At 40.0% G+C, this 24,586-nt stretch overlaps 2 protein-coding genes across 2 annotated transcripts; both read right to left on the minus strand.

Moving 5' to 3' along the window:
• Positions 1–360: 360 nt before the first annotated feature.
• Positions 361–1,032, minus strand: LOC114041224 (N-acetyltransferase 8-like). The gene has a single exon (XM_027859578.1). It carries the CDS (start codon positions 1,030–1,032, stop codon positions 361–363), a length of 672 nt encoding a protein of 223 aa, XP_027715379.1.
• Positions 1,033–17,665: 16,633 nt separating this feature from the next.
• Positions 17,666–18,337, minus strand: LOC114041223 (putative N-acetyltransferase 8B). Its single transcript, XM_027859576.1, has one exon. The coding sequence runs from the start codon at positions 18,335–18,337 to the stop codon at positions 17,666–17,668; it is 672 nt and encodes a 223-aa protein (XP_027715377.1).
• Positions 18,338–24,586: the final 6,249 nt, after the last annotated feature.

A 24,586-nucleotide genomic window follows, 5' to 3' on the forward strand; every position in this document is an offset into this window, starting at 1 on the left:
CGTGTTATTGTCACCCACATTTGAGTTCACGGAGGCTAGGTGATTTTCCCAGGTACAGGAAGCAGGATGTGAGCCCAACTCTTCTGGAACATCAGTATAGGACCCTACCCATTAGCAAGACCATCTCTCCCCTTAAAACACTTAAAATACAGTAATTCAGACCCTCCCACACATTTGCATTTTGATGTAAATCACTTCTTCTCTAAGGTTGTCCCTCAGCCTAGAAGCACATTTTCAGAGGACATTTTGCAAATAAGAAGAGGCCATCAATGTTTCCAGGTCAGTCAACAACCGTTACTAATCAGTGACTACAGAAACCACCTGCTGATAGCCAAAAAGCTCATGTGGGCCAAGGGCCTTTCAGGAACAGAGGGATAAGGTGTATTTGTAATGAGCTAAAGAAATGGCTGTGATGGACCATTTCAATGCCATCAGTGTTTCATGGGATTTCCAGAAGCCAAGACTCTCATACAGTCTTCTTGCTGGGTAATTCAAGCTGGCAGTGGTCAGGACAACACCGTTGTGCCCCTTGTCCTGAGCAAAATGGAGCACAGTCTGAATCAAGGTCTTGGCGATGCCCTGGCCCCGATGGTCCTGTCTCACAGATAAGTGTAGCAGCTCCAGATTTTTCTGTCTTCCTGAAACCTCTTGTGCTGGGCAGGCACACACCAAGCCCACCACCTGACCCCCTGACTCTGCCACCCAGAAACAGGATCCTTTGTCATTGAGGTAGGATGCCCTGATGTCCCACATGTCAGTGTGCAGAGCGTGGTCTACATAATAGGAGAAGGGATACCTAGCAACCAGCCACAGGATAACCAAGAGTCCCAGGAGGGCCAGGAGAGACAGGAGGAAGGAGCCAGAGCCAAGGAACAGGGCCCCGGGGCCCCCCAGCAGGAGCAGGAAGCTTATGGGCTGTTTCAGCTGATACCAGAAATTGTCAACAACTTGCTGCATCATTCCATCTGCGAATATGGCCCTCACCATATGCCAGTCTTGATCCTGGTATCTCCGGATTTGGCAGGGGGCCATGGAAGCTGCTTCTTCTATGTCCTAGGAACCCTGTGGATGAAATCCAAGTCAGCCTCTGCCTTTCTTATTCCTCCAGCTCCCTCCTGCCTGCCTTCATCACTCCATCTTCCCTCCCAAAGCCTACCTCCTGCCGCTGAACCCCAGAGAGGACACTGCCTGATGGGAGGGCAAAGGAGCTCCAATTCATCACTCTGCCTGCTCCAGAGGTTCCTCATGCCCTCCAGAGATATGACACCTAAGGATGTTTAAGGGGGCAGACACAGCTGGAGATAGGGAGAAAGAAATAATACGGTGCTCTCAGACCCATCAGGGACCAAATCTTCCAATGGGAGTGAAATGCATGCCTGCCCAGTCCCTAGGCTCCAAGGCAGCGGATTTCCCCAAAGAAGATGCCCTTTCCCTCTCTCCTTACCTGCCCACCAGACTGTTCAGCTGTTGCTCAAAGGAGCTGCCTGTTTGCTCCAGTCTGCAACAAACTCTAACCCATCCTCCTCTCTGGCCACTCCCCAAGGTCTCCATGGGAACTCCCCAAGAAGTCTGACAGAGGACAATGGTTTTCCTTCTGCAGGGAACCTCTGATGGCAGCAGGGTCCTCAACTTCTCACTCCCTCCCTGGGGTTTCTGCCCTACTTTCTCCCATTGAAGTCTTTAGGAGTCTTTCTTTATAGTTTATCATTTCCAAAAAAGAAAAAACAAACTATGGTGAGATACTTAAATATATGTTCATATCTACACTTTACAAAATAGCAACCAAGGATATCTATTATTTCGTTTATAAATTGTTTAAAAAAATTTTAATTAATATTATAAATGATCATAGGGCAGCTAGGTGGTACAGTCCGGGAGTCAGGAAGACTTAGTTCAAATCTGGCCTTAGACACTTACCAGCTGTGTGACCCTGGCCAACTCACTTAACGCTGTTTACCTCAGTTTTCTCATTTGTAAAATGAGCTGGAGAAGGGAATGGCAAACCACTCCAGTATCTTTGCCAAGAAATCCCCAAATGGGGTCACAAAGAGTTGAACTGCCTGAAAATGACTGGACAAATAAATGATTATAAGTCTTTGTTTTTCTTTTATTCTTACTGGCAGCATGAGCTAGTGTGTAGAGTTCTGTGTTTGGAGTCAAGGAGCTGGCCCAGGGCCTTTTCCCACTATTTCCAACAGAGGTTTCCCACAAAAGCTTTGTTGTGAACACTTGGCTGCTGCCACCATGAGAAGTGGGACGAGCATCCATCTATTAAGTACCTACTGGGAGCAGAGCATCATCTAGGAGAGAGAGAAGGTACTGCTTGGGTCAGATATCCTCCCTACTCACATGGCACTCCCATCTTGATGCACAGTTTCCTCAGTGTGGTGCACAATATTACACGGGGAGAGAAGCATAATGGCTAATTAACAGAGAGCTGTTGTTTTAACAGACATAGCGATAATGGGGAGGAATAAACGCACATCTTGACTTTCGATAATACTATGAGTTGTGTAGAATGTGCCAGTCTGGAGGAATGGAGTTAACTCTCTAGTGTCTGTGAATGTTTTCTTTCCCTTCTAAGGTGTCAACCATAGGGCATCATATAAGTTAGGAGGACTGCTAGGTCCCTGGGGGAGTCAGAGTCTTTAGGCAAGAAGGTACATCTCTTTGCATTTTCCTCTACCAAAGGGAACATTGACCCTGGAGTGGAGTCCTCTAAATCTTCAGGACTGTATAGGTTTCTGTTGTACAGCACTGGTGGTGAGTGGCTTATCTAACAGTGCCTAGTTCTATTACCTTCTCAATTTTAGCACGATATTATAAATTTGGAATGCTGCCTAGGTCCCTGGTAAAAGCAAAGATTCATTGGAGAGAGGAGAGAAGTTTTATGTGTTCTTGGGTTCAGGTGTGAGCCCTTTCTGTTTGGTATTTTCTCACTGGGACAAATAAGAGGCTGTTTTATATTTGGTATATTGTTAGCATAAATATTCACACAGAAGCTAACAGTGGTGTGTTGGTAAATGTTTAACAACTGGCTTTCTGGGATAAGGGGTACCTTTTTAGTTTAATCTGCATCATTAAAATTTTCTCCATCACTTTCTTACATCTAGACAACCAAAAAAAAAAAAAAACCAATAAATCACATCCTGATTTGTAGTGTTTGCTGATTTCTGAGGTGTGAATACTCACATTGAAAATTTAACAATCAGCTGGCAGGAGTCATAGGAGCTGGTTTCAGCATACCCCTGAAGCTAAGGCACTTTTTATTTTATTTTATTTTACCTTTTCTACAGAAACCTAGACTTGAGAAAAACGTGGAAGTTCCTGGGGAAAAAAGAATGACGAGATAAGGGGAATGATTTGTGAGAACCCCATGTCCTCTCCCTCCCCCCAGGCACACATACACACACAGTACACACACACACACACACAGACACACACACACACACACACAATTATTTCTCGGTTATTCTTCTAGGTTTATTTTCCCCAGGCAAAGCACTTGATATATGCAAAACAATGTACTATGTAGAATTTGAGGGGAAAGGTTATTACCAAGAGGGGTTATCAGGTCAGGTTATTAGTAGGAAGTAGTGGTTAAGCTGGACTTTGAAGGATGGATAAAAATTTGAAAGGCAAAGAGGAAGGGGAAGAAAGAGGAACAGTTTGGGCAAAGGTGTGGAGGTGGGAAAATGCTGAGCACACTGGGGATATTGAATGTTGTCCCATTAAGTAGCAGAAAAAAGGAGAGTAAAGGGAAATAAGGTTATAAAGACAGAAAGGGGCCAGAATGTGAAGGGCTTCCGATGCCAGGAAAAGGAGTTTGACTTTTATTGAGTGGGCAATAAAGAGACACTGAAAGTATTGTGTTGAGGAGTCAAGTGAATAAGTCCACAAGGACTCATTAGGTACTTACTATGTGCCAGACATTGTGCTAAAACTAGAAGTACAAATGCAGGCAAAAAGAAAGATAGTCCGAGAGAGGATTCTAGGAAGGTGACAGAGTAGGTTCAGAAAATTCGAAGCTTGAGGGGTGGAACCCAGATGGTGGAGTGAAAGCAGTGACTTGCTTGAGCTCTCCCCCAAACCCCTCCAAATACCTATAAAAAATGGCTCTAAACAAATTCTAAAGCAGCAGAACTCACAAAAAGACAGAGTGAAATAAATTTCCAGCTGAAAACAACCTGGATGGTTGATCACAAAGGTATATCTCGCCAGGCAGAGAGAGAAGCACAGTTTGGCATGGGCGCACAGGCCAAAGCCACCCTGGAGCAGACCTCAGAGGACTGAATTGCAGGCAACTGGGGCAGTTTTCAGACTTCATAACCTAGAAATGCCAAAGACAACTTAGAAGGTCAGTGTGAAAAGTCTGTGACTGCGGTGAGAGAGAGGAGCTAGGTCTCAGCCACAAGTCCCGAGTGCGGGGCAGTGGCTGCCTCCTGAGCTTCCAGCCCACAGACTGAGGGGGAATCAAGTGGCTGATCAGAGGTGGATTGCAGGGATCTCTTTGCCAGTGCTGAGGCAGGAATCTCTTGCTTTGCCTGTGCTTGGATCTGGGTCACAGTTCTGAGGGGCGGTCCTGGGGTAAGGAGGAGTGCTGGCATGATGGAGCTTGTTGTGGCAGTAGAGAGGAAACACCCCACCCCTTATTATATCACCTTGGAAGAACTGAAAATTTACAGGTCCTTAGAAGTATCTCTGAAAACAGCTGTACAAACCCCCAAAGCTTAGGACAATACATTCTCCACATTGGAAGCAGACTCTTACCTTAACAAAGAGTTTAAAACTCAAGTAATTGGCCAGGATCATGAGTAAGCAGCGCAAAAAGAGTCAGACTATATTATCTTACTTTGTTGACAAAGAAGATCAAAATATACAACCAGAAGACAACAAAGTCAAAGCTCCTACATCCAAAGTGTCCAAGAAAAATATGAATCAATCCCAGGCCTTGGAAGAGCTCAAAAGGGATTAGAAGTAAGTAAGAGAGGTAGAGGAAAAACTGGGAAGAGAAATGAGAGTGATGCAAGAAAATCATGAAAAACAAATCAACAGCTTGCTAAAAGAGACCCAAAAAAATACTGAAGAAAATAACACCTTAAAAAATAGCCTAACCCAAATGGCAAAAGAGGTAGCCTCGCCCAGCCACAGGAATTCTTACCTCCTGGACAGTATAGGGAGTCTGGCAGTGTCTGCTGGTAAGGGACACCAGGCCCAGCTGTGCTGCAGAAACATAGCCCTGGGTGAGAAGGAACCAGCATAAGCCCAATGAGTACAGAAGCAGTGGAGTGGGGATGCTATTGGCTGTGGACACTAACAGGGGGGCAGAGTTCTTGGGTCTGGTTCCAAGCCAGAGGGAAGAACTGAAGGAGGACCTGAGGCCAGAGGCACCATCCCCCACTGAACTGTGTTTCTCTCCCAGCCCGGCACAATAGACTTTTCTAATCAACCATCCAGGTTGTCTTCCCCTGGAAATTTGATTCACTCTAGAATTTGTTTTGAGCCATTTTTTACAGGTATTTGGAGGGGTTTGGGGGAGAGCTCAAGCAAGTCACCGCTTTTACTCTGCCATCTTGGCTCAGCCCCCCAAAACCCAGAATCTCAAGGAAGAAAATGACTCCTTAAAAATTAGAATTAGGCAAGGTGAAGTCAGTGAGGACATAAGAGATCAAGAAATAATAAAACAAAATATTTTATTGCCAAAAATCCTGAACTTAATAAAAAAAAATTAACATACAAGATCCAAAAGAAATGTAAGGTAAACATCAATGACTAATTACAAGGGACTCAATAAGGGCAGACTGTTCACTTTTTATATGAGGAAATGTAAACCCTATTTTTAAGATTGTAATTACTAATTGGGTTGTTCAAAAGAAAGATTGGGGTAGAGTTGAGCATGATGTGAGTCTTAAAAGTAATACCTTCTAGGAAAAGGTAAAAAGAGTAATTATCTGTACAAATGAGGTGCCAGAGGAAGAACTGACACAAAGCAATTAGATGGGGGAGGGGGGCTGGTAGCTCTGGAACCCTACTCTCACTGGGAATGGGTTCAAGAGGGAAGTTATACATATACACATGTATACATATATGTATAAACATTTTCTAAATTCAGAAAGAAATCAAAGTTTAAGGGAATAGGGAGTGGGGAGAAGATGGTGAGGGGACAAAATGAGCGGCAGGGTATACAAGGGTGTCTAGAAGATAAAGAGGGAGCAACATATATATTTGGATGGCTATAAAAGGCTTCTAAATTCAGATAGAAACAAGAGGACAAGGGGAAAGGGTGAGAGGGAGAGGATAAGGGAGGGATCCTTGGGATGGCAGGAGGAGGGGATAGGTTAAGTAATAGGACAAAGTAATGGGTAGAAGTAAAGCAGAGGAATCTGGAGGGATAGTAAATAAGAGACACACAAGCATAAAATAAAGATCAGGAGTAGAATTTATTAGGAAAAAAAATCGAGGGTAGTGATCATGATCTCAGACAAGCTTAAAGCTAAAATAGATTTAATCAAAGGAGAAAAATAGGGAAACTACAATATATGTTAGTCATATTTATCAATATTGTTTTAGAATATTTAAAATAACTAGATAGTATAAGCTTGGAATATTGCTGTGGTACAGGAAATGATGAGTTGACGGATTTAGAAAAACATGGAAAGAATTGAACTTAGGAAGGAAGATGTTATACACCTTCAGAGAAACAGAGGACAAACAAGTATACTATAGTCTTACATAGATGTGTATGAATGTATATGTGTATATATGTGTATGAATATAGATATCTATATATATGTATGTGGGTGTATATATGTGTATATGTATGTTTATATTTATGCTTGTGTGTATATGTGTATATATGAATGTGTGTATAAATACATACATATATGTATGTATATATGTGTGTATGTGTGTGTATGTGTGTGTCTATGCTTAACTGTAGCCTTCTTGGGGGAGAGGAGGAGGAAGGGGGAAAAAAGAACAAAATAAAAAGTGCACAACAGACATTAAAATAAAACCTACAAGGAAGCAAAGAAAAGATGGACAGCTTTGAACACAATGTGTAGTATCTATTATATAGGCTTTCTTGAAATGGAAATGTATTGCTGTATATTTTGAATCTTGTATTCTGCTGTGCACTTGGCAATTTTTTTCTTATCTTATTTTGTACTTAAGTTTTATGATTTAAATTTGTTTCTTTTTTCTTATTTTGCATTTAACTTTAAGATAAAAAGTTAAAAAAAAAATAGTCCCTTCACTCAAGAAGCTTATATTCTAATGGGGAAGGATAAGACATACAAATTAGGTGAAAAGCAAGAAGTGGTAGAGAAGATATCTTTATAGGAGCATGGTCCAGAGAGTCAGGAGTTTCTGGAAGAAACTTACCAATAGGAAGAGGAGGCCTCAGGGGTGAGGGAAGAAAGAATCATCTTCACAGAGGAAGGGAAACAAACAAACAAAAAACCTTATTTCAGAAAAAAAGCATTATTAAAGACTAATGGAGGAAAATATAAATCTAACTCTCGTAACTTTAAATGGTAATGGATTAAACAATCTAATAAAATGAAAAAGGACAGATAGTAGCAAGAGACTTTAATGTCCCTCTCTCAGTTTTAGACAAATCCAATAGAAAGAAAAACAAATGAGAAAATGTGAAATTGAACAAATTGCTGGGGAAATTAGAGCTAAAAGACTTTAATGGTATCTTCTAAGTGAGACTACTAAAGAATGCATACATACATATGTATATATAAGAACCACATGAACTTTTACAATAATAGACCATGTATTAAGGAACAAAGAGATGGCAAATAAATGTAAAAAGACAAAAATGTTAAAAAAATATTATTTTTAGACCATGACTTAACAAAAATAGAGATCATTTTGGTGAGAACAAGCAAAAGACGGAGTCTGACATGGAGTTTAAACAAATCCTAAATAAAGAGTGAGCCAAACAACAAATCATTGAAAAAACTAATAGTTACTTAAAAGAAATTCATAACGATGAAACAACTTTCCAAAATTTCTCAGATGCAGACAAAGCAATTTTCAGGGTGGTGGAGGGGTTTATACTACTAAAATATACATTAACAAAATAAAAAAACACACTAGTTTAGAGACCAAGGAGCTAGGTCATATTGATCAGAAACCCAGTCAGATTCAAAGATTGATACAAGGAGTTTCCTCACAATTGTACATCTCAAACAATCTAAAACTGGCCCCATACTGATCAATCAGTTGTTGTTTCCATCTTTCTTTGATTGTTTACAGACATTTTGGGGAATGGGACACCTCCTTTTCTGATTTCAGGAAACTGCACCTGTACACTCTCCCCCTCCCAACTTTTAAAGTCCTGAACCTTTCATCCAATTAGAAATAAGATTACCTAAAGTTGTACTGATTCCTTTTAACTGATTAATCTTATTTGATTGATTGTTTTTAATATACAAAAGCCTGTCTCTCCCTGTATTCGGGATCCAGACCTAAGCTGAAGAGATCTGGTTCTGGTTTGTTGGGCAATTGATATACATTGATTAATAAATTGATATGGTTGGAAGATAGAACCTTTGTTTCCTGAGTTATTTCATCTTTCACCCACCACATATTAAAAGTTAGAAGAGAAATAGATGAACTGAAAACCACAAAATTAGAAAGATAACAAATAAAACAAAAACCTGGTTCTTTAAAAAAAAGAATAACACGTTTTATAAAAACTTAACCAAGCTGATTTTTTAAAAAAGAGGACAGAAAATCAAATCAACAAAATAGAAAATGTGTAAGGTGAAATCACAACAAAACCAGAAGAAATAAGAAAAGAGTCATCAGAACCTGCTATTCACAGGTATATGTTAACAAACTGCAAATACAAAAGAAATAGAAGAATAACTTCAAAAATATACAATAAAATACTACCAGATCTTAATTTGCTCAATCTCAGAAAAGGAAATTGAACTAGTAATAAAGAAACTACCAGAGGAAAACAAAATAAAACACCCAGTCCTGAGAGATTCAAAGGAGAATTCTATCAAACTTTTAAAGAACAATTAGTGTAAATACAACACAAATTATTGTCAAAATTGAGAAAGAAAACACCCTACCAGATTCCTTTTATTAGACAAATGTAGTAATAATAGCTAAACTAGGGACAAATAATGCTCAGAAGGAGAATTATAGATTGATATGCAGGAGTGTGATGGTAAATGTTTAACAAGTGGCTCTCCAAAAAAAAAACACATTTAAATTTTACCTGCTTTGTTAACACTTTCTCCATCAATTTCTTTAGTCTAGGTAATCAGCAAAACAATAAATTGGGCTCTGATTTGTAGCATTTGCCTATTTCCAAGGTGTAAATGCTTGTATTTAAAGTTTTTTGTTTTAATATCCATTATTACTCTATTACTATGATGACCAAGAATATTGTAATGTAAACTTTATCTTGGAGACACATACTGTACTTTATTTTGGCATTTGGCCAAGACATCAATGTTATTTGAAAGGAACTGGTCCATGATTCAGTTCTGTCTCTGTACTAAAGAAATCACAGTAAACATTCAAATTTTATCCATCTATATGACTCTCAATCAGCTGAATAGAAAGGTTTATCTTAGAGATCCATCTATTTGTATCCAGTGAAAACTTATAAGAGTCCTCGTTAACTTGGTGAAACATTAATTGGTACTTAATCAGCAGGAAAGATGCTGAGCTCAAAGTACAGGGCAAATTACAAAGACTATGCACCCTAACTGGCCATTCTCAGGAAGGTTGAGGACTGATGGACGATGGGAAATGGATGACGCTTGTGCTCACTAAAGTCTGATGGTTCCGATGACTTTAACAACTAGCACTATAATTATTCCCTCTACCCAGTGTGTAAAAATAATTTAACTAGAGAAAATTCTCTCCAAATCTTGGAAAAATCTTGTGATAAAAAATTTCTTGTGGGATATTCCCCAGTGATTTCTTTGCTGGTCTTTGGTTTCCAGTTCATAGTCATCTTATTCACATTTCAACTGAATAAAACACCCACAGTATTTGTTTTATTTTATTTTTTTAATTTTTAATTTATAGAATAAGACAAGCATTTCCATAACATAGTATAATAAAAAGATTATTGCACATGAAACTGTTTGTTTTAGGTTTTAGCTCACACTAATTTAACAACCAGCTCTTGCAAGCTAGTTCTATCAATATCCCTGACAATATCATGAATGAATTCAAAATTTGGATATTCAATCCCATGAAATAGATTATAACCATATATGGAAAGTGCTTTGCAAACCTTTCAAGCTATGTCAATGCTAGCTATTACTATTTTTATTCTAATTCTGCCTATTCTTTTTTCTTTCTGTTTTCCCTCAGACCCACTGGAAGAAGGGTCATGGAGAAAATAACAAAAAAAATCCATGCTTCCATGCTATTAAAACTATTATTTGAAGTATTTTTTTTGTTAATAAATCATATGGCCTTTAACAGGTAAAACTGTCAAATAATATGTGTGGGGAATTGTGATTAAGAGAGTAAATCTTACTCATGGGAAATGGGAACTCATGCTAATTGGTGAGAGAGAAAGAGATTTTGTACTTCAGGTAGTTTTTGAGTCTATCCCAGACCGCAACTTTAAAAAAATTCATTGATCAATTTTTGGCCATCCAGTAAGGATGGAGTTATGAGATCTAGGTGAGCAGGTGGCTCATAGGTAGGTCTAGCACCATCTGGTGGCTGAACAATACACTACACACTCTCAGAAGGTAAAGTGATTGACAGCCCTCTGTCTCCAAATAACAGAAAGCCAAGGGGGAGAGCTAGGGACAATTGAAATTGTCACTAAGAACCCCTATAGCCACCATAGTGAATTACACAGCTCTCATTTAAAAGGCATATTGAGTATGCCAGAATAGGCCATTTATTCCATTTGGTCTCTAGGCCAACACTGCTATGCTATGCCCAAATGTACAAAAAAAATTATGAATTGGGGATCATATCTGGCATATTTAACTCTTAAGCCTCACAGTCACTTTCTATGACTGACCGCAGAAACAGCTCAGAGATTATGCAAAATAATTCTGCCTGTGAGTGGCTACCCACTTAAAACTCATGGAGTCATCCAAAGTTGATTCTCTCCATCCTTTGGGAATGTACAGAAAATCATCTTGCCTACTGTAGTGTTAATCTTTTGCCTTCTTTCCTGTGGGGCCTCCTTGGGAATGGGGTACAGTTTTGTAGCCAGAAGCAGGATCCCTTCAGTGCTGCCTTTCCTGTGATTAGGCCAACCTGCAAATTATCCTTTGCTCATGCTGATTCTTTGGGTGTAATCTTCAGAAGAATCCCTTTTACAGTCATGGTCGAGTGTTCTCAACTATTATAATATCTTGCCAGCCTTATTCGTCTGTAGCCATTCATTGTTCATGCACTCTTTCAATCAAATGTAATCTGAAAAAAGAAATGTGCTTGCTCTGGAGATAGCAGGACCAAAAAAAAAATCATCCTTGTCCTTACCTCTTGCTGGAATACACCGTGCAAACAGATAATCAAGAAAGGAGAAAGCATAAACACCCGTGGGTATCAGGAAAGGCTTCCTGTAGGAAGTAACACATGAGCTGGGCTTGAAATAAAGTTAGGAGACATAGCATTCTGGGAAAATGGTAGAGTAAGTCAGAAAATTTCAAACTATCCAGATTTCCCCCATAATTAAGACAACATAGTGCCTCAGGGTTAATGTAGAGTAACAAAAATAAACAAGAGTTGGGGCAGAACAATGGTCCTCCTGGGACAGTCAGAAGATCTAAATAAAAAGCCCAGGACCAAAGTTTGGTTCCTGTGAAGTGTGTTTTCACCTCCTGGACAGTGTGGGGAGTTAGGCCTCTAAGTAGGGGAAGATTGAGGGAACCTCTGCTGATAAGGGATACCAGACCCAGCTGTGCTGCCAAGATGAGGCCCTGGGTGAGAAGGAACCAGCACATGCCTGATGAGTGCAGAAGAGTGGGGCACATCATTGGCTGTGGTCACTTAGAGGTGGGCAGAGTTCTTGGTTTCAGTTCCAGGACAGAGGGGAGAACTGAAGGAGGATCTGAGACCAGAGGCTCCATCACCCATGCCCCAGGACTAGAGGTGATTACAATAATAAGCTGCTATAAAATTAAATAAAAAAAGAGCAGGCAAAGGAGAAAGAACCCAACCATAGAAAGTTACTATGGGAATAGAGAAGACTGGGCTTCATCTCCAGAGAAAGATACTGAAGCAAAAAAAGCCTCTCCTATGCCAAAGAGTAACACCAAATGGTCACCAGCCCCAAAGAATTCATAGAAGAATTTTAAAAAGACTTTAAAAATCTGGGGCAGCTAGATGGTGCAGTGGATAGAACACTGGCCCTAGAGTCAGGAGGACCTGAGTTTAAATCCGGTCTCAGACACTTGACACTTACTTGCTGTGTGACCCTAGGCAAGTCATTTAACTCCATTGAAAAAATATTTTAAAAATCAAATCAGAAAGATTGAGGAATTAAAAAAAAAAGAAGAAGAAGAAGAACAAGCCAAGAAAAACAAGAAGATTATGAAAAGAAAGTCAACCAACTGGAAAAGAAATCCAGAATCTTAAGGAAGAAAATGACTCCTTAAAAATTAGAACCAGGCAAGGGGAAGTCAGCAAAGTTATAAGAGATCAAGAAATAATAAAACAAAAAATAGAAGAGAATGTGAAATATCTCATAAGAAAAACAACTGATCTGGAGAACAGATCAAGAAGAGAAAATATAAGAATAATCAGACTACCTGAAAGCTATATTAAAAAAAAGAATCTTGATAAAATAATACAAGAAATAAAGAAAATTGTCCAGAAGCATTAGAGCAAGAGTGGAAAGTAGAAACAGGAAAAAAAAATCCACCAATCACCACCTGAAAGAGATCCTAAGAGGAAAAACTATAGGAATATCATAGTCAAATTCTGAAGCCCCCAGCTGGAGGATAAAAATATTACAGTCAACAAGAGAAAAAATCAAATATGGTGGAGCCACAATTAGAATCACACAAGACCTAGTAGCAGAGAGACTAAAAGACCACAGGTCTTAGAACACTGTATATTGAAGAGAAAAAGAATGGGGGTTGTGGCTGAAAATATCATATCCAGCAAAGTTAAGTATCATCCTGAATGGAAAAAAAAAAAAAAAGGATAGTCATTGCCAGACTTTCAGGATTTTGTTGTGAAAAAAAAACAAAAAACAAAAAACCTGAACTTAGAAAGTTTGACATACAAGATCCAAGAGAAATATAAGGTATACATGAAAGACTAATTACACAGGACTCAATAGGACAGACTGTTCACTTTTATATGAGGAAATATAAAACGTATGTCTAAGGATGTTAATAGCAATTGGGTAGGACAAAAGAAAGATTGGGGTAGACCTGAGTATGATGTGATTCTAAAAAGTAAAACCATTTAGGAAAAGGCAAAAAGAGTAATTATCTGTACAAATGAGGTGTGAGAGGAACAACTGACAGAGGAATTAGATGGGGGAGGAGGGCTGGTAGTTCAGGAACCCTACTCTCATTGGGAATGGGTTAAAGATGGAACTATATATGTGTGTATGTATGTATATAGATATACTCATATATGTGTGTGTCTGTGTGTGTATGTATGTATGTATGCATAACAGTCTTCTAAATTCAGAAAGAAATAAAAGGCAAAGGGGATAGGAAGGGGGGAGAGGATAAGGAAGGGATTTTTAGAGGGAATCCTACTTACATCAGATCTGGTTAAAGAGAGAACAATTATACATTTAGAAGGGAATAAAAGTATTCTAAATTTATAAAGAAATAAGAGGGTGAGGGAATAGGATAAGGGGGGAGGTATAGAAGGGTGTCTAGACTAAGCAGAATGGGATAAAGAGGGAATAACATATATTTGGAAGGCTATAAAGGTCTTTTATATTCAGATAGAAACAAGAGGGTAAGGGGAAAGGGGGGAGAGGATAAGGGAGGTATCTTTGGAGGAGGGGTAGGTTAAATATCTAAGTATGTGTATGTGTATGTAAGTATATGTAGGTATCTATATATGTTTGTGCATACATATGAGTGTGTATCTGCCCTTTATTGTAGCAAGCAAAATGTGCACCACAGAGAACAAAAGAAAACTTACAAAGAAGTAAAGCAAAGCTGGACGGCTCTGAATACAATGTGTAGCATTTATTATATAGGCTTTCTTGAAATGGAAATTTATTGCTATCTATTTTGAATCCTGTCTTACGTTCTGCTGTACACATAGCAATGCTTTTTTTCCATTTTTCTTTTATGTGTAAATTTTGGTATTTAAGTTTATAATTTATTTCTTTTTCATTTTTATTGTGTATGTAAGTTTTAGTATTTAACTTTAAAACAAATTAATTAAAAAACCCCCACAAAATCCCCAAGTTCTCGAATCTTCATCTAAAAACTTCTAGATGGGTGAATTGAATGTCAGAAGTGAACTAGGTTGTATTGCCTACACTTCTTTGCCTGTTCACAGGAGGAGTGTGTACTAAGACTACAGGATCACAAGTTTCCTAGAACTCTTGGGTTTGAAGTTGCTTATGTACTGCCTAAAAACTGATTGGGTGTAGGAGAGACTATAGACGTGAAACTAATTGGTTAGTGTTTTATGATGTATTATTTATTGCTTTTAAAAATTCTATGCCAAGAATAAAATGCTGTATTCAGTTTAAAAAATAAATAAAGTTAGAAATTTTAACAGGCAAAAAAGAGGTGAGAATGCATTCCAGGCTTGAGAGTACAAGACAGTTTGTGTTAACACTTACAGGAAGGGGATGGAATACCAAGCCTGAGGCATTGCAAGGAAGCCAGTTTTAGCTTTTAAAGCCCTGTGCCCTCTGGTCCCAACCTGTCTTTCTAGACTCATTGGCTATTACTCCCCCTCTGGCAATCTGTTATCTGTCCATATTGGCCTTCCTTCTGTTTTTCACTCATGGAGCTCCATCTCCTATCATTATGCTTTTTCACTGACTGCCCATGACGCCTGGAATTCATTTCCTCCTTAGTTTTCCCTTTCCTTCCCTCCCTTTGCCATCTCACTCACTCTCCTATAGCCCCTTTCTAGTTGAGAGACTGTAGGGATTATGCTTATCTTTGAACTGGCTGTCTCCCATGCCTGGAACCTCTCCCTCCTCACCTACAATTTCTAGCTTCCCTGACTTCCTTCACTACTCACATTATCCCTTCTGCAGGAGCCCTTCCCTGACCCATCCAGCTGCTGAGCTAATGCCTTCTCTTCTGAGGTTGCCTTCCGTATATTGTTTATATATCTTTTATGTAACACCTATTTATCTCTTATGGACCCAACTACCTGCATGCTGTTTCCCCCATTAGAATATGAACTCCTTGAGAGCAGAGGCCATGTTTTTTGTCTTCTTTGTATCCCCAACATTTGGCACAGTGCCAAACACATACTAAGTATTTAACAAATACTTGTTTTACTGACTGCTACCAATATGTCTTGGTTTGTCAATCCTTATATTGGTTTCTGATACTGGAAAAAATAGTTAGCATTTGTATAGCACTTTAATGTTTACAAATATCTCAATCTACCCTCACAACTACTTTAGGAGGTGGACACTATTATTATGGCCACTTTAGAGTTGAGGAAACTGAGTCAGACTGCTGTTAAGCGACTTTCCCTGGGTTCCATAGCTAGTGTCTGAGACTGGATTTAAACTCAGATCTTCTTGATTCCCAAATTTAGCACTCTATCCACTGGATCAGCTGACTCAAGTAATGGAGGAGTTAAGATCACAAAGCCTAGAAGTCTAGGCTGACTCTAATAAGATCCAATTTAGTGGGTGTACAAGAAAGCGTTTAAATTTTGACTTAAAAAAAAAAAAAACTTCACACGTATGAGATGGGAAAAGAACAGTCCATCTGAAAAAGGTCAGAGGAGGGAGGGTGGAATGAAAGCTCATTGTGGATCAGTAGAGTGATATGTCAGCCAAAAAGGCTAATTGGGTTTCAGACTGCACATATTTCCAGCACTGGGGAAGTGATGATCACACTGTATTTACTCTAACCTAGTCAGAGCACATCTGAAATATTTTGTTCAGTTTGAGGCACCATATTTTAGGAAATGTCTCACCAGGATGGTGAAGAGCCCTGAGATTATATCATATGGATGTTGGTAGAAGGAACTAGGAATGTGTATCTGAAAGGTGCTCCATCTTGCATCTGCTGCCCTGCCTGCTTTCAACTCCATGGAACAAGATTCCCTCCCACCTTGGTACCCCTGGGGTCCCATCCCCCCACCCCTTCCTGCCTCCTTTTGTGTGTTGTATCCTCTTTTAAATTGCTTTATTTTATTTTGTTTTTAGTTTATGGAATAAAACAAGCATTTCTATAACATAGTACAGTAAAAAAAGATGCTTGTACATGAAACTGCAAATCTACTATGCACAACTTGCTATTCCTTTCAAATATACAACAAAATTATCATGTAAATTTCTTTTTTTCCAGTCCCTCCCTCCACCCCATAAATGGCAACCATTAGACAACAATAGGCATATATATGTAAATATATCTATACCTATATGTATATAAGTACATATAACTAAATGTATATGTACCTCTATGTGAATAGGGGGATATATATATATATATATATATGTATGTATGTAAAATTATTCTATACATACTTCTATTAATCAGTTCTTTCTCTGGATGAAGATAATATCTTTCCTCATATGTCCTTTATAGTTAATTTGGGTATTTATAATAGACAAAATAACTTACTCACTCAAAGTCATTCTTACAACATCATTGCTGTTACTGTATACAATGTTCTCTTGGTTCTGCTCATTTTGCTCTTCATTATTTCGTGCAAGTCTTTCCATGGTTTTTTTTTTCTAAAATCATTGAGCTAATTGTGTCTTCTAGCACAGTAATATTCCATCACAATCATATATCTCAATTTGTTCAGCCCTTCCCCAATTGATGGGCATCCCCTCAGTTTCCAGTTCTTTGCCACCAAAAAGAGAGCTGCTATAAACATTTTTAGAACATGCACATTCTTTTCCTTTTCCCCTAATCATCTTTGGAAATAGTCCCCTTTTAAACTGTAAGCTCCTTGAGGGCAGAGATTAGCTTTCTTTTTATTAATTTATCCCCAGCACTTCTATACTAGGCACTTAATAAATGTTTATTGAATTGGATTGGACTAGAGAGGTTGACAGGATAGTCATCACCAAGGATATGAAGGAAGCTATGTAGAAGAGAAATCCACTTGGTCCCAGCAGCAAGAATGAGAAGTAAGGGGGGGTGGGGTGGGGAGGACCACAGAGGAGATTAGGCAGCATTAAATGAAATCTTCCTAACAATTAGAGTCATCCAAAGTGGAATGGGCTGCTTTCTAAGCATTTCCCTCATTGAAGTTGTCTGAGCTGAGCATGGATGGCCATTTGTCAGGTACATTGTGGTAGGGATTCTGGTTAGCAGTGGGTTAGCTGGATGCCAGTGAGGTCCTTTCCAATACTGAGATCCTGTGATTTTACCCATCTTAAGCCCCTCTGTTTGGGAGAAGACCTTTTGTCACAAGGGGAGAAAGTCAATAATACTGGTTAAGTTAAGAGCCTTTAGTGAGCACTGATAGGTGGGCCAATCTATAAAGGGCTAAAGGCCAAGATGGCTCGGGGGAGCTTTCAGAGTGAAGAAGGGACTGAATATTCATAGTAGAAAAAAGGAATAGCCACCACCCTCCATTTTAGAGAATCAAAGGCTACATGTGTTTTCCAGAAGCCCATCTGCTCATATACTCTTTGAGCTGGGTAATTATAGCAAAGGACATTCACCCCCACAACATCATACCCTTGGTCCTGTGCAAACTGGAGCACCGTCTGGGTCAGTGATTTGGCGATGCCCTTGCCCCACTGCTCCGGTCTCACTCTCAAATGTAGCAGCTCCAGGCGTTTCTGTCCTTCTGAAACCCCTTGTACTGGGCAGGCACACACCGTGCCCACCACCTTACCCTCTGACTCTGCCACCCAGAAACAAGATCCTCTGTCACTGAGATAGGATTTCCTGATGTCTCGCATGTCAGTGTGTAAAGCATTGTCCACATACCAGTTGAAGGGATATCTAACAGCTAGCCACAGCAAGGCCAAGATGCCTGGGAAGGCCAGGAGAGATAGGAGGAGGGAGCCAGAGGCAAAATACAGAGCCCCTGGGCCTCCTAGCAGGAGCAAGAAGCTTCTAGGCTTCTTCAGTAGATGGAAGAAGCCAGAAGGAATGTGACCTAGTAGTCCCTGAATGAACATGTCCATCACAGCTTCTCTGTCTTGGTCCTGATATTTGCGGATATGGTAGGGAGCCATGGATTCTTCAGTCTCCTTCTCCTACAGACCCTATAGAAGACAGAAGATTGGCACCATCCTTACCCAATGCAGCTCAGTCATACCATCTGCCATCCCAGGATTCACCTTATTTTCTTGAAGGAAAGAAGCCATTGCCTGAATGGGAGGATTGGCAGGTAGGGGAGGGAAACAGCCCCCATTCTGCCTTCTCCTAGGCCCAGGCCTCTTTGGTCTCATCTGGCAGATGGAAAATTTCCAGGGAAGCGCCCTCTCTTGTCTCCTCACCTGTTCGTTTTCCAGATCCCAGACACTCCTGTCCTTTGTAGCTGGTACCTTTGCAATGTGTGCCCTTTTTCCTCAAGCTGCTCCTATAAGAGTCTGCTTGAGTGCTTCCAAACCCACATGGGATGCCAAAAGCTCAATGTCCTTTCTCCTGCTGGACCTGTCTGATTGACAGCAGAATCATCACTTTTTCACTCCTTCCCTACAAACTCCCCCAGCACCCAAACCCTCCCACTCACCTACCCAGAGCTCAGATAATGAGTGCGGCATTCTGCCCAGCCCATCCTGGTAAAGGCATCTGTTCTTCCCACCTCTGGGAGAGTCAAGCTGGTCCTAGATTTGAGGCAGAAGTCAACCTTCACCTCCTTAGCCTCTGGATCCCCGTTTTTCTTTGTGGTCCCCCTCCCCAAGCATTCTCAGCCCTCTGGCTATGACTTGGACTGACCCAGAGGTATCACTGAATGAGCATCCTCTGGTCTGCCTCTGGTCCTTTGGATATAGCACTGACAGCAGCCAGCATCCAAGTGCAGACTCAGGCCTTCTTTAGGACTGGACACTGATGAATCCTTAGAGAGAGACCTCACCAAAAGCCACAGAATCTCACACCCTGAGGGGATTGCAAAAGGAACAGGCTTTCCCATCGCTAGAAGTCTTCAAGCATAGACTGAATGGGCAAGTTGTAGAGAGAATTCCTGTTCAAATCTGTTTTGGACTGAGTAGCCCCTAATAGTCCTTTCCCCTCTATGCTTCTGAGAGCTAATTATTTCTTTTAGACCTTTAATAAACCAGAAGACACCCACACTTACCTTCTGATGACAGGAATGAAAGAAAAACTTTTCTTAAGAGCCAACTATCTGCTAAGTAGTAAGCTAAACACTGGGAATACAAAATCAAAAGTGAGACAGTCCCTGCCCCTAGGAGCTGACTTTCTAATGGGGAAAACTAACTCAGGTAGGGGAGTAGGTAGTAGCCAGGGAGGGGAATTTGGATCTGAGGAGTCACAGGAATGACTCATGGAGAAAGAAGGGAGTCAACTAACCTGCTCTAGTATTGATTTGATTGGTTTCCAGATTGACAGGTCAAAGGTAGGGGGTGAGGTGCAGGACAGATAGCTTGGCCCAGAGATCTGGACACAGTTTTGAAGGCATCTCTCACAAAATCTCTCTGCTTATGTCTCCACCAAGGAAAACAATGGGAATTTCAGTATCATGCTTATTTTGAAAATCTCTGGAAAGGGCTTTCAACCAAGCACTCAGGTAAGCAACGCATGAATGCATGAATGAAAGGAAAAGGGTCTATCATGAGTATTCTGTGCCAGGCACTGTGTTAGGTTCTGAGGACAGAAAGCAAAAGTTAGAATCTCTCCCTTCACAAGAAGCTTACGTTCTAATAGGAGAAATACAAGTCCATAGAAGCCACCGACTGATGGCCAAGAGGGCAACCGATTTGATTTAACTGGGCAGAATATGCAGAAAGGGCTCGTGCCCTAGTGCATCAATAGTCCAGGACAAAACCACCAACATTCAGCAGACATACTTTCTCTCCATGATCACAAGTGCACCTTCTGAGCTGCGAGGGTACTACCTTTTCTTTGGCATGTAGCTCCCTGCTGCCCCAGCCTCTGGCCCAAATTCTTGCTGTATTATTAAATGCATATTAGATTATTAAATATATATATATTATATGTATAATTATTATTATTGAAGCTACATCTTCACTTACTTTTTTTCTCAATTGAAGCTGTTTCCCTTCTTTCTTTTCTTCACTGAGGCTCAATTAGAGTAGGTCACTCAGCTGCTGCAGCTTTTAATGCAGCTTCCTCTCCACTCAATTGGCAGCTCTGGCTTGTGTCTGGGTCCTTTCTTATTGGCCATGCCCTCTCTCCTCCCCCAACCCCACCTCCTGCCCCCCAGCAAGGTCTATGTGCTTCTTATATTTGGACACTTATTTGGTGAGGGATGGGAGGGAGAGAAAATAGATTTCTTAATTTTTTTAAATCTTAAATTTACAAAAATAAACAGTTGAAATGTTCCTTTCAAAAAATTAGTTATTAAAAAAATTATTATTTTTGCAAGCATTTATTCTGTCTCCTTCCAAACTCACTCCCCCATTTAACAATTAAAAAAAACATTAATAAAACTCTCATTATAAATATAAATATATAAATATAAATAAACAGCAGAACAAATTCCCACATTGGATATTTCCAAAAATATTTGTCTCATTCTGCATTTTAAGTTGAGCAGGAAATGGATAGCATATTTCATCTTCAGTTTTCAGCAATCATGGTTTATCCTTGTAAGGATCAGAGTTTCAAAGTTTGTCCACATTGTTTTTCTTTACAACACTGTTGTCATTTTGCAAATTATTCTCCTGGTTCTGCTCACTTTCCTCTGCAACAGTTCATGAGTCTTCCTAGTTTCTTCAGAAACTTTCCATTTCACTATTTCATGTGGTGCAATAATTCCATTATATTCATATACCTTAGTTCATTTAGCCATTTCCCAATAGGTAGATACCTCCTTAATTTCCACTGTCTATGAAAAAAGTTGCTATAAATATTGTTGTACATATGGGTTCTTTTCTTTTTTTTTTAATCTCTTTAGGGGTATAAGGCTAATAGTGGTATTGCTGGGTAGAAGAGTAGGAGTGGCTTAGTGCCTTGTGGGGTGCAGCTCCAAATTGCTTTCCGGATTGGCTAGACTAATTCATAGCTCATGAACAGTGTATCAGTATGCGTGATTCACCATAGCCCCTCCAACATTTCTCGCTTACTTTTTTGTCATCTTTACCAATCTGATGGGTGAGAGGTAGAACCTTGGAATTGCTTTAATTTTCATTTCTCTAAATTATTAGTGATTTGGAGCATTTTTTCATATAGTTGTTGATAAGTTGGATTTCTTCTTCTGAAAACTGCCCATTCATATTCTTTGACCATTTGTCTACTGAGGAATGGTTCTTGGTCATAAATTTAAATCATTTACTCATATATCTTGGATATGAGACCTTTATCAGAGAAACTTATTGCTTTTTATAGTTACCTAGGAACAGCTTTTCTTGTTCAGACATCCTAGGAAGTCCCCATGAATGACCACCTTGGTGTATGCTAACCATATTCATAGTAACCGTTTAGAAAAGGCAAGCATTTTGCCAAACTTCTTATCTCTCTAAGATAACAAAAGTAAAAATAAATATGCAATCCCAGTTGACCTTAAATGACCACAAGATGCCCTGGTGGTTTCTGTCTAGACCTCTTTATTCTCAGTTGGTAGCACACAACAGCTACTGGGATTGCCTCCTGAATCAAGGAGTATGGAGGGATGTGGCTTTGGGGGAGGCTTTAGTTTCAAGCCCTAACAGAATGGATGTCCTCCCTTCATGCCCATTCCTTCCTACTTCTCCTGCTTCTAGTTTTACCTTTGAGTACACGTAAGTCATCCAGCTGGGGCCTTGTCCAAAGTCCAGGAGTACTAGAGCAGAACCCAGAATGTTATGTCACTCCTGTGATCATCGCTATAACCTTCGATCAGGCAGTCCTGCTCCAAGACCCACAGCAGTCTGGTCACTGATTAGTCACTTCTAATATAGGACATTTGAGCCCCCCAGTGATGGAAAAGATTTCTCTCCAAAACTGGTCATACACACACACACACACACACACACACACACACACACACACACACCTACTGCAATATGAAAGCCTTTCTTTTTGATAGCAATGCCTCAGGAGCCAGTAAAGCCAGAGCACACACAAAGAAGGTACACACATCAGGAACCATGGAGCATAAACACAGAACAACCCATGTGGCCCGGCCAATTCACATCTCCAATGCTGCATTGATGCCAACATCCTCTGGTGACATCATTGTGCTGCTCTCTGCAGGGCATTGTCTTTGCAGTCTTCTGGGCATTGTGTCATTTCAGTTGAGCATCATGCTGTCTCTGCTTGCCATCAAGTTTTATCTCTATTGGGGGTTGTCTTGCCTGTGCTGAGCATCTCTGTAGACATAGACCTTCTATCTAGCATGATAGGCTGGGTATTATTAACTCCTTCAGGGACTCTGCTCCCATCCACTGTGGTGCAGTAATTAACAAGTCTCTCCTTGATGAAGGAAACTACCATCTCTTATTGCATAATCGAGGCCTCCTATATGGCAATCAATAAAAACAGTCAACATGCTTCTATGGATAAGATTAAATTTATTCTTTTACTGCTCTTGTCCGGTGTTGATTCAAGTTCCATGGTCCAAGGCAACTATATGACTAGGGTTAGGAAATTCCTTATACTTCCTGCTACATTCTTGATTCTGAGCTGGGTTCCAAACTTATTTTAAGATTTCTTCCCCCAAACCCTTACAAAAGCTCTGGGGAGCCTTGAGGAATAATGCTCACTTCATCCTCAAAATTATATTTGAATTTAGGACAAGAACAGAAGGTCAGGTGAAGCAATCAAGGTCCATATTTCTGCAAATGCTCACTATGAGCTATCAAGAAGGTCATATAAACCTTACAAAACCAGAAAAAAATGGCAAGAATTTCCCACAATTAAAGATTAGCAGGTTTACATAAGAGGAACACTGAGTTCACAGTCCAGTTGCCTATTCCCTCACTAAGAAGAGGCAATTTAAGGAAAACAAGGAAAATAGATTGGGAGTGGGGGGTCCAAAACCAGTGAACCAGTAGGCTCACACTGTGAGGCATTTCCAGGTCATCTAGGAGGGAATTTCAGCATTGTAACTACAGAGTAGGTACGACATTATTTCTACAGCAAGGGTGGATGAATGAGTGAATGAAAGCATTTGTTCAGCACTTACTTTGTCCAAAGCTAACAAATAGGGATAAAAAATACAAAAATAGTCCTTTCCCTCAAAAAGCTTACATTCCAATGGGGGACCAAAATCAATGCCACTTTCCCTGCATCTCTCGGGGGTGGGGGTGGGGGTGGGGGGTAAAAACTTAACTTACAGTGCTAATAAAGTCCAAAAAGCTCATCTAGACTCCTGCTCATCACAAGATTGCTTAATTATCTGACCAGTAAGGACCAAAGGTCAGCTTACTTTTATTAAGTGTTTTACAGTTCACAAAGCACATTTTCCTAATAGTCTTGAGAATTAGGTAGGGTAATTATTATTCTCATTTTATACATGAGGAAATTGAATCTTGGAGAAGTTCATGGATTTGCCCAGAGTCATAAACTTAGTTATTTGAAGAACCAAGATGATAGGTTCCTGGGCTTCAAGCTAGAGGGGACTTAGAAATTATCTGATCCAACTTCCATTTTATAGATGAGTAAACCAAGAACCAAAGAATTGAAGTGAATTGCCTCAGATCACCCATGACTAGATAATGGTAGCACTTAGATATGAACCTGAATCTTAAGCCTCCCTCTGTGAGATTCCCTCAGAACAAAGGAAGCTGAACCCTTTAAGATTGCAGCAAGTACTACTGGAATTATTGATATTTTAGAATTGGGGAAACTAAGTCTCAGAGATGTTAAATGATTTGTCCATGATCACATAACTAGTGACTATCAGAGGAAAGTATTTGAAACCAAGTCTTTAGGAATTCTGGAGAACTCTCCATCAATATTCAAACCACTATACCACAATGCTTCCCATCATTCCATTTGACTACCAACCTCGGATAAGTAGACCCCAAGGACCTTTCAATTTGGCAATCACAAGCAAGATAGGTAAGTGGCCAATAGAGAGCTAGCTTTGAAGTCAAGAAGACTTGGGCTCAACTCTCTCTTCTGACATGTAATGTGACCCAGGGCAAATCTCTGAACAGCCTCAAGCAATTCTCTAAGACTATAAATTGCAGAATAATTGATCTATGTTGTTAGAGAAAGTTCTCGACACCAATGAAATTATAGATTTGATTCCCCTCTGTTCTCCATAAAAAATCAGAGAGAGAGACAGAGAAACAGAGACACAGAGACACAGAGAGAGACAGAGACAGAGACAAAGAGACAGAGAGAGACACAGA

This window comes from Vombatus ursinus, unplaced genomic scaffold (assembly GCF_900497805.2).
Source record: "Vombatus ursinus unplaced genomic scaffold, bare-nosed wombat genome assembly UNPS02014170.1, whole genome shotgun sequence".
Classification (NCBI taxonomy): domain Eukaryota; kingdom Metazoa; phylum Chordata; class Mammalia; order Diprotodontia; family Vombatidae; genus Vombatus; species Vombatus ursinus.

Excerpts from the sequence above, each read along its gene's own strand:
- LOC114041223 (XM_027859576.1), bottom strand. The coding sequence starts at position 18,337 with ATGGCTCCCTACCATATCCGCAAATATCAGGACCAAGACAGAGAAGCT.
- LOC114041224 (XM_027859578.1), bottom strand. The coding sequence starts at position 1,032 with ATGGCCCCCTGCCAAATCCGGAGATACCAGGATCAAGACTGGCATATG.